The sequence below is a fragment of the Neltuma alba genome, unplaced genomic scaffold (genome assembly GCF_004799145.2).
Source record: "Neltuma alba isolate B1F8T4 unplaced genomic scaffold, ASM479914v2 tig00011350_pilon, whole genome shotgun sequence".
Taxonomy (NCBI): Eukaryota; Viridiplantae; Streptophyta; class Magnoliopsida; order Fabales; family Fabaceae; genus Neltuma; species Neltuma alba.
Genome location: NW_021636050.1, coordinates 130,184 through 141,392, shown reverse-complemented (window position 1 = coordinate 141,392; position 11,209 = coordinate 130,184). Strand labels below are relative to the sequence as shown.

At 34.0% G+C, this 11,209-nt stretch overlaps 1 protein-coding gene across 1 annotated transcript; it reads right to left on the bottom strand.

The window, feature by feature from the left end:
• Positions 1-9,449: 9,449 nt before the first annotated feature.
• LOC114712369 (glutamic acid-rich protein-like) lies at positions 9,450-10,744 on the bottom strand. The gene is made up of 3 exons (XM_028896892.1): positions 10,511-10,744; positions 9,685-9,972; positions 9,450-9,582 (listed from the first exon to the last, which is right to left on the bottom strand). The coding sequence occupies exons 1-3, from the start codon at positions 10,742-10,744 to the stop codon at positions 9,523-9,525; spliced, it is 582 nt and encodes a 193-aa protein (XP_028752725.1). The 3' UTR covers positions 9,450-9,522.
• Between the last annotated feature and the right edge of the window lie 465 nt (positions 10,745-11,209).

Below are 11,209 nucleotides of genomic sequence, written 5' to 3'. Positions count from 1 at the left end.
ATAAGTCATAGCCATATTAAAGAATTGAAAATATTCTATTCGAGTGTGCATTATAGGATGAAAAGGAGTTTTGCGTAATCGTATGGAAACTGTTGTGAAAAATCAACTAGAGATGTAGATATTTGCAAACAATATGATGTCCAAATGTTAAGTGGAAGCACAACTATAAAAGATAAAGATGAATATATTCTATGATTGTTATATTACATTGAAGACGGTAACTCTTACTTTGACAAATAGTAAGAAATTATTTTAAACTAGTTTATACATTTTACAACATAATGATAAAACAAGCATAATCTATATGCATTTTGAAGATTGTGTCTATAGGTTTTTACATCTTTCGACATTGTCTTAATATAGTAAGCTATGAAATTGGTCCGCGTGGCGGATTTAAGTTTTTGATTAGGACGTTTTTAATTTATTTGAATATTTTTGTAATTAATTAAAATACCTAAATGTCCTGATTTAATTTAATTCCTAAGTTGGCTTAGCGGAGTCCTGGTCATGCCCTCCCATGTTTGCTACTCCGATGGTATTTATATGACAGAAAAGATTTTTCTTGATTCTATTTATATTAAATCGGGTAAAGTTAGAAAATTGCCTATGTTGGAACTTGAAAGTGCATATGAGTATTTTGCTATAACCAACACTGTTGCTCTTCTTTTTCTTTTTCGTTTTAAACTATATGATTTAGGTTTTTGAGAAATTTTAGTCTTTTTTTTAATAGAGAGAAATTTTAGTATTTGAAATTTATTCCTTCTTAAAATGTTAGTCCCAAAAGTGTAACAATATTAAAATCTAAATGTTAACACCAAATAGCACATAGTGGGATCTTGTAATAGAGAGGGGGCAAAAAAAGAATAGGCCCTTAGTCCTTTTTTTCTCCCTTCATCTCTATTCATTTTTAGTTGTTCACTTGTCTACATTTGGTGAATCCATATCAACATTTTAGTATGCACTAATGTTTTAATATTTTAAGACATACTAAATTTCAGGATTAAAATATTTGACTAAAAATTATATTAACCTTTTAAGAAATAAAAAAATGACATATTATATAGGGAAAATGGCATTAAGATCCCACACAAACATAAATACAGCAAAAGGTCCCCTAAAATCTCATAATTTTTCTGAAGTCCCAAAAGGACTTGTATGCAATTTTCAGAATCTTCAAATAACACTCTGGCCCTAACTATCAGAAACAAATATGGTGGGTGAGGAGTTTCCCGCGCAATATGGTTGAGAGAGAAGACGTTAGGAAAGAGGGAAGGAGCCATTGATGATGAAGTATCTTCTCCATTACCATTAGTGAACTCCAAAGAGCTTCTATGTGAATCTCCACAAATCTTCAGGTGTTGAACTTTCTTTTCTCTCCTCTCTTACCTTTCTTGACAGATTGTGCATTTGTTTAAGAATGGGAAATTAGAAAATTATTTTTGCCTTTGGTACTGCAAAGCTTTTGTTTTTGGTCTAAGATTTACAAGAATCAATGGAAAGCTGTGTTTTTGGTTGGTATGTGTTGGTGATTTAAGTTGGGTGTGGAGAATGATCATAGGTGCTCTGATTTTGGGTTGCTTGTGGGTGGTTTTGCTCTGTTCTGATGTTAGTTTAGTGGCAAAGGAAGAAAAACATGAAGGTTAGTGTGGATAGAAACCCTTAGTACAAAATAGAATATTGTGTTGTCAATCAGGCTGCGATAGTTGTCAATGTGTGCCGTGACACTTGTTAATGTAGCTCCTTGACTTGTCAATGACAGTTGTGTGATTCTTGATACAGGTTTAAATTACTGATGATGAGTACATCTGGAAAGCATCTATTTTGCTTTGTTCACATAGGGGAAAAGTTTATAAATGATGGAGAAGATGATATGAGATATATGGGAGGTAGTGTAAGAATAACCAATGTAAAGGAGGGCACAAGTTATGAAGAATTGAAGGAGATTATATCATTAATTGCTGGAAAAGAAAACAACTCATTGCTTTTGAAATTCTCAGTTGTGTTTGATAAAAAAAACTTTTGTGAAGTTGGTAGATAATGATGGGGTAGAACATTTGATAAAGTTCAATGAAGAAAGTGGTCATGTGTATGTAGAAGAGAATGGAAATAAGGACCACATAGAAGCAACAAGGGATAATACAATAGAGGAACAAGATATGTAAGTTTAGTTTAACAAAACTGTTATTGTCATTTCTTGTTATGTCAGTTGTTACTGTCTTACTACCAACTTGTCAATGCATGCACCCTGACTTGTCATTTCTTGCAAGATTGATCAATTATTTGGAGGTGTCAATAAATTGTCTATGTCTCCACCTACTTTATCTGATGTGATTGGAGAGCCATCATCAATTCCTTGTGCTGTTGAAATGATCCCAACACCTACACCACAAATGAATTCCATAAAATGGAAGGATTTGATTATTGGAGAAGGATAAATATTTCCAAATACCACTGCTCTCTAAAAAAAAATTGTACAAGTACAACTTATCTCAGAAGTTTACATACCTTTTTATCAGAACAAACAAAAGTGAACACATTCATCATGTACAGGACAACTTAATTGTTTCTCACTTAGGAAGGTCAAATTTAGCTGCTTCAATTATGATTGATGACTTGAGGTACAATGTTGACAAGAGTCCTAATGAAATTAGAAAGGACTTGTACAAAGAATATGGAGTGCAATTGAACTATACTCAAGCATATGGGGTCAGGAAGAGAGCACTAACAGAATTACATGGTCAAGTAGAAGATTCTTATAAGGTAATCCCTTGGATGTGTGAGAAACTAATGAAAACTGATCCTGATATAGTTGCAAGATGGGAAGGCTCAGATAGCAACTGATTTGAGAAGCTATTCATTACATATGGATGCTCAATTAAAGGCTTTATACAAGGTTGCAGACCAATTATTTATATAGATGGATGTCATTTGAGTGGTCCTTATAAAGGAACTTTATTATCAACTTGTGCGTTTGATGTAGTCAATGAGTTGTTTCCTTTAGCATATATGGTATTGTTAGCAGAGAAACAAATGATGAATGGGCTTGGTTTCTACAGAATTTGAAGGATAACCAGATCAGCACAAGTGACAATTGTCTCAAATCGGAGTAATGCCATCATCGGTGTTGTTAGTGCAGTATTTGATGGTGAGAAACATGCTTTTTGCTAGTGACATGTGAAAAAAATAGTGCGTAGTATGTGAAAATCAATAGAGGTGTGAGACGAATCTCAGAAAATAACAAGGAGAATGCACTAATTTACTTGATGGAATTGCATATGCAAGGCATGACAATAAGTTTAATGTTGCAATGGGAAATTTAAGATTGTTTTGTCCACAATTGGAGCAATGGGTTGAATCTCATAGGGATGTGGATAAATGGGGGCAAAGTTAATTTCCTTTTAAGAGATGGGATAGCATTACTAATAATCTTACCGAATCTTTTAATGCATGGATGTTCAAAGAAAGGAAGCATGCCTTGCCGATTTTCATACAAAAGCATCATGAGAAGTTGGCCAAGAAGATGGCTGCTAGCAAAATAGGGATGAGAAGCTAGAAAAATGGTATAGCACCCAATATTGAATCAAAGTTGTCAGAGCAAATAGCAAGAGGTATGTATATGGAGGTCACATATTATGGTGATGACCATATTTCGGTGCAGACAATGCATGAGGGATGCATCATCTATGTGACTATTGATCTTATTTCTCACAGACGCACATGTTTGGCATGGCAAATGAGTGGAATACCTTGTCCACATGTATGTGCGGCAATCAAACTAGTTCACCATAGCATGTATGATTATGTAGATGATTGTTACGAATTGCCCACATAGGAAAAAATATATGCAAATACCATAAGGCCAATTGCAACACATGATTGCCCACAGCCTGGTGCACCTACTGTGACTCATATGCTGACCTAAACATTCTTGCATCCACCGATAACAAAAAGGCCTCTAGGAAGGCCAAAGATTAATAGGATAGCATCTCAATTCCAAAATAAGAAGGTTTATCATTTTGAAAGATGCAAAGAGCCTGGACACATGCCAAGACATACAAGAACCCAAATCTCGGTTGAGAACATATTAAAGTCAGCTATTTTTTGTATATGGATGTAAAGGGAATATTTTGTAAATAGATACACACCACTGGTTAGTTTTGTAATTACATGCAACCCTTATGTTTTTTTTTTGGATAGGTTGTGGAATAAGTGTGGTTTCATGTATATGAAGGTGTAAATGAAAGTTGACTATGAATTGGCATGTTAGATTCTGTTGTCATTTCAATTATCATTACTTGCACGCTGTGTTGTCATTAGACTTGTTATGACTTGTCAATCATTGCACTATGACTTGTCAATGAATTTGCTGATGTAAGTTGTCAATAATATGAATTCAAGTAATATAACCTTTTTTACCATCAAATGATATTTTCAATCTGTTACACCACATTATCGTATTGTCTTAAGGTTCAATTAAAACTATCTTAGACCATATTGGATAGTCTTGGGCTCAATTCTATCTCAAAAACGCTAATTTTCAGATTTTCACTATTTATCAGGTAAAAATCCAGTTTTCTAGCCTAACTTCAAAAATTCATAATTTAATATAGAAAAATCAAAATGGAGTGGTTCAAAATTCTATAAAAATATATTTAAATTCTTTTTTAGGGAAAAGTAGTCTTGTGAACCAGTTCCATTGGAAAAATCATCAGGTTTTTGTGAAAGTCGCCTCCGTCTATTAGGCAAAAACCCTTTTTCTAGATTCTGAGCCTTAACTTTGAAAAATCATTAAAAATCATGTAGTTGGCCATTTTTAACTTGTTAGCTATCAAAATGAAGCTCAAAACGTGATCTACAAACATACCAAATTTCGTAATTAAATGCATTCAGGAACTTAATCAAAATGTCACGAAAAAGTAGTGGTGTCAGTGAATTTACAGCATTGCCCAACATAATATTACATAATCCAAAAGTCCACGAATTTTTATGGTATGATACCATAATTTTAACCTTCAATATGCAACTTGCCCTTGGATGTTTTAGGTACTAAAATGTTAGATTGTATTTGGGAAATGAGATTTCAATGAAATCTCAATAGCAAATTAACCAACTATATCATCAACAAGTATCATCATCATGCATAACTACATTAACTACTATTGGTGAACTAGCATGCTTATCATTTGGCAAACTCAATCATGCAAAGGCCAAAGCAAAAAGTGCAAAGAGCAGCCACATCACAATCAAGAAAGTTCATCCATATAATAGCAATTAATCATGCAATAATCAATAATGCTAAGTTAATGTTAGTAGTTAGGTTCAACTTGCTACCTTGCTCTAAAAGCTTGAGTTTTTTTTGTTTCTCTTCTCCTTCACAAATATCAAACCCTAGCATGGTAATCCATCAAAAAGGGCAGCAAGAGTCATTAACCAAACCAAGTAAAAGCAAGAACACAACTTAAACATAACTCTGGCTCTTTAAAGCTTCCACATTTGTTCTTTCATTTATGACCTTTGTTTTCCATAAACCTTAAAATTGCTTCTTGACTTATTCCCACATGATTTTTCATGTAGATTCCAAATATGTGCTTAGATTTGAGAAAATAAAATTCCTCCTTTCAGTTCTCTCTTGACCAAACCAAAGGGGTCCTTTAACCAAAAATTACAACTTTGATTTTTAATGCTTCCAACACTGGTTCTTTATGTTTATCCTACACCATTTTTCATTTTGAGCACAATGGAAGCATTAAAACATTGAAAAAAATGTCCTAAGGTCCATTTACTATCTTGGCCAAAATGGTCCATATGATACACAACCAAGAAAACACTTCAAAAATCAACTCACAACCACTTGCAACTACTAGGATCTATCATGCTTTAAAGTGTTTTAGCAAGTGTGATCAACAAAAATTCTTTCCCTACCATATATACATTTCATCCAGCACCCAACAAAGAGAGGAAACAAAAAATTTTAACCATACAAAGAAAGAAAACAAGGCAAGGATCCATTTAGAACTAAGAACTAACCTTGAGTCCTTGGTTGTATGATCAAGTTGGTAGCTTTTCCCTTGATTTCTCTTTGAGCTCTCTCTTTTCTCTCTTGGTTCTCTCTTGGCCGAAACATCATCTAAATATTAGGGGGAGATGAGCTTGTTTAATGAGCCAAAATATCCCAACCACCATCATAAATGAAATTCCAAGTGTCATTACCCTCTTTAATCTTACTTTTTCTTTCATAATTAACTAAATCCAAATGAAATTAATTACCAAAAGTCAAAATCCTCTCCATTTGAGAAATGACACTTGGTAAGTTCAAATTCTCTCCATTAGGAGCTTGACACATGGCTAATTGTGAACCATTTGAATTGCAAGACTCTAGTCTTGCTTTATCGGTGCACTTCGACTCTGGGTTTAACTTTGTTTCTATAATTATAGTATTTTAGCCTCTGTAATTATTTTCTATCAGATCCCTAATTTATTCTCTTTATTTTTATCTTCCCAAATTGCCCTCTTAGTCTCAAAATTAATTTTCCAATAATTAAATAAAAAGGGAAACTAATTTCCTTCTCTTTAGGGTTTTTCCACATTTCAAAGGTATTCGAAAAAATCTTGGATACTTGAGGGTCTTTATTTAATTCCATAATTTCTTATAATTCCTTGGGATATCATAGGAATTTTCTTAGAATTTTATTCCCCTTAAAAATATTTATTTGGAATTTTCAAAATAAAATCCCTTAAATTGGCTTAAATCACCCTTAAATTCTTTTGTAATTTCTCTAAGGGTAATTTGGTCATAAAACCATTTTTATAATCTCATATAATTCTCAAGGATATTATCCTTTTTTTTTCTTAATTTTTTAAGGCTTGAAAAATATTATTCCATAATTATGTTTGACCAATTTTCCTTAATTAGTCAAATTTCCATAATTAGCTTGGAAAATCATAATAATTATTTTCCACCAAAATTCTTCTAATTCTCCTTATCATTTTTGGCCCTTAATTATTTAGGAATATTTCTTATTCCTAATTACCATGGTATTGGATGTAACACAATCACTCTGTCATATTATATTTTGGTTATATTGTCATATATAATCATTAATAATGAAGTGTCAAAAACTTACCTCTTCCTGTCCCCTGTCAATAGTGGCACTGTGACTTGTCAAAAATAGCACACTGACTTGTTAATGGAGCACTGTAACTTGTTAGTGAGAACACTATCCCTTGTCAATGGTCACACTATGACTTGTCAATGGAGCACTGTGGCTTGTTAGTGAGAACACTGTCCCTTGTTAATGGTCGGAGCACGGTGACTTGTTAGTGAGAACACCGTCCCTATCAATGGTCATACTATGACTTGTCAGTGGAGTACTGTGACTTGTTAGTGAGAACACTGTCCATTGTCAATGGTTGCACTATGACTTGTTAGTGAGAACACTGTCCCTTGTCAATGGTTGCACTATAACTTGTTAATAGAACACTGTGACTTGTTAGTGAGAACACTGTCCCTTGTCAGTGGTCGCACTATGACTTGTCAATGGAGCACTATGACTTGTTAGTGAGAACACTGTCCTTTGTCAATAGTCGTAGTATAAATTGTCAATGAAGCACTGTAACATTATTTATATAGACACTTTTAGTTGTGAAAATTTTGAATATCAATTGTTAATATCCACACATTCCTTTGTAATGAAATTCTTATATCACCTGTCATTAAATTAGAATATTTTTTAAAACACTATCCCTTAATATCTTTGCATATATAAAACAAAAATGTAATAAAACCCTAAGAAATTAGTATTACAACATGTGATGACAAAGGTAATAATATTATAAATATAATTTGATCAGTTTGTTACAAAATGATCTGTTTACCAATCATCTTACAACACATATCATGGGCTAACAAAACAATTAGTAGACTACTCTATCTCCTCTTCTTGCTCTTATTGTAGTCTGATAGTATCGACATCACTTCACCCCCATGTTCATTATTTGGATGGGTAACGAACCACCACAAACAACCAACCTTCAACTCTTGTAGTTCATTATTGGAGTATCGTGGCGTTGTATATCCTGCATCATCACAAACAGTGCCATCCCACTCTTGTAGCCAAGAGAGAATATGAACTCCACATGAATCACTGCCAAGGAAATTGAATATATTAGCACCATGCAATTGTTATTGTGAACAAAAACAACATAACACAATTAAACAAAACAACTACACTCACGTATCATTCTGCATATAAACTTTGGCCTATCTCACTTCGTTGTGAATTTTGTCCTCATTGGTAAACAATTCTGGCTTAACAGCATGCAACATCGTATGGAAACAGTTTATCTATAAAAAAAACACACATAATCAAAAGGCTTCACTAACAACGCAGCATCCAGTGACAAGGGACAGAGCATCCAGTGAAAAAAAACACAGCATCCACTAACAACTAACAGAGCTTCCAGTGATAAGGGACACAGCATCTAGTGACAACTAATAACATCCAATGACAACTAACAGAGCATGCAGTGACAACTAACACAACATCTAGTGACAACTAACACAACATCCACTGACAACTAACAGAGCATGTGATGACAACTAACACAGCATCCAGAGACAACTAACAGAGCATCCAGTGACAACTATGTAGGCCACTAGTGACAACTATAAGAGTAGTCATTGACAAGTATAACAGTAGCAAATAACTACACATAGTCTGTGTTGCCATAAATTGTTTGGGATTGAAGTGCCCTTTATTTGTCCTCTTTTTCTTCTTTGTATCATGTTGTTGCTCACCCCCTTCTTCTTTGCTTCTTCCTCTGCTTGTAATCTCATGAATGTGCTGCTATCAACTAAGGAGTCAAGGGCGTCAAAGGTCATGGTCTTTGTCTCTAAAACATAATAAAACCAGTTATCTTCAAATAACGTAGGACCGAAAAGGAAGTCGCAATCTATTATACTGTACCTAATATATTTAGGTAATATTTCCCTTTCATGGTCCTCCCATTTCCATCTTAAAGGATTGGCTACCATTTTTTGCATGAAATCTGCAAAAAATATATGCTGTTTCACTCGCCCCTCTTTATCCTTTTAATCTCCAACAAATGTCTTTGCCACCATAGTCATAAACCAAAATTACAATACAAAGAAATTACAACTCTTTACCATCAAATAACTCATTCTAATGTTAACTATCTACATGTGACTTACCTGTCGTTTATCCATCTTCTACGTTGGAGACATTACAGCTCACCACGGGTTAGGAAGTATCCATACATCAATACAAAGTATCTAATGCAAATAAAACAATTATGAAGTCAATAAATCTATAACATAATATAAATTTAGACACCAAAACATAATATTTACTGCTTTTGCTCCTCTTCATCACACCTTGCTGTACACATGTTAAATAAAGCTTGCTTGTCATCAATTGTTCTCTTTTTTCCCAAGCTTACTTTTGATTTCTAGAAATGGATACCTAAGAGCCTTACCCTTACTTATCACCCTTGTTGATTTCCTCACATATTTTTTCCTTCCTCTTGCTTATCCTCTTCATCCTCTTCTTCTCTTGTATTTCCTTCTTCATCTTCTTTGTCTTCTTCTTGCTCTTTATCCTCTTCATCCTCCTCTTCTCTTGTATTTTGTTCTCCATCTTCTTTGTCCTCTTCTAGCTCTTTGACCTCTTCATCCTCTTCTTCTCTTTTATTTTCTTCTCCACCCATCTCCTTTTCTGATTGATTTTCTTGTTCTTCTTCTCTATCATCTTCCGATTCAGTTCCTTCTTCTTCAATTTCCTCTTCCTTTGATTCACTTCCTTTGACAACTTTTTCCTCTTCTGATTTAGATTCTTCTTCCTCATCTTTCTCCTCTTCACTTACACTGTCACTATCTTTTGTTAATCTTGACTGAAGGGCCATCATTTCCTCTCCCAGCATTGACACTAATTGTGCATATGTTTTCTTGATCTCCTATACAAATAAAATTCATAACTTCAATATGTAAGCAACAGCAAAGAAAAAAAAAAGTACATTAAGCCTGCAAGTCCACATACCAAGTGAGTTAAATTTTCTAGATAAAAATTGGTGGCTTGACTAGGCGGGCAATATTCCTTGATCGCTCTCCTTCTCCATGTGAACTCTTTGCTGTACTTTCTTTTCATCCCAAAATGCAAGAGCATGCTTAACATGTGAAGCTTTTGTTTCCCCTAGTGGAAATTTTTGTAGACAATACATTTGCATGTGACATGAATGATAAGTTAACAGCAGCCATTGACAACATTCAGACCATAAAATGACAACAGAAATATACAAATTATAATAGCACTTACTTGGAGGAAGTATAGACAACCTGACAAATTCTTCTTCTTTCAGTCAACTTGCCTTTTTCTAATTGTTTCTTGTACACTCTAATGCCCTTGTATAGTTCATTCAACGCATAAGATGACTAATCAAACCCACCCAATCAATTCTTTATTGATAGTATGGCCTTTAACAAATAATCAGTGACACAAATACTTGTATTAGGACACAACAGCGTTCCTAATGCAAACATGACAAACAGCATCTCAAAATTTTCATCTTGTTTCTTCTCAGTCAACAATGACGCTATCTTCTTGTATGGAATATTGCCATACACAACCTTCCATTGCTTGAACACTTCATCTTCACTACTCACAACTACTTTAATCTCTTCCCCCTTAAGTGGTAGCCCCATAAAGTCATGCACATCATTTGCCCTCATTTTCCTTCTCTTCCCTCTTATGGAAATGCTTTTTGTTGGAAGGTTGAATACACACATAAACTCTCCACACAATTCTCTTTGAATTGTGTGGCAACATACTTCAACCAACTTGTCAAAACCTATCTTTTCTAGCCCTGTCCATTAGTTCCTTCTGTAGAGATATTATAGGGGATATTATAAGATATGTAAATATCCTGTAATTAATATATAGGATACGATATGATATTATTTCCTAGTAATGAGCCATTAATGCCTAGTCTCCTCTATTGTGTATATATACCCCTTCAAAATATTAATAAAATATAGGATTTTCATTCACCAAATTACATGGTATTAGAGTAGGTTTTATAGGGTTAAAAAAAAAATTTTTGGGCCTCTGGTGCGTCTCTACCACTGTTCACGAAGCTGCCACAGAGCTTTGGTTTCCTGCCCTCTACAGTGAACACGTGCCAGTCAAAGGAGGTC

What these genes read in the sequence shown, in the direction of transcription:
- LOC114712369 (XM_028896892.1), bottom strand. Translation starts at nt 10,744, where the DNA reads ATGAGGGCAAATGATGTGCATGACTTTATGGGGCTACCACTTAAGGGG. An exon ending in GTCCTAATACAAGTATTTGT is followed by an intron (nt 9,973 to 10,510) that starts GTCACTGATTAT and finishes TTATTTGTATAG; the next exon opens with GAGATCAAGAAAACATATGC. An exon ending in GAGAAGAAGAGGATGAAGAG is followed by an intron (nt 9,583 to 9,684) that starts GTCAAAGAGCTA and finishes GAAGATGAAGAA; the next exon opens with GGAAATACAAGAGAAGAAGA.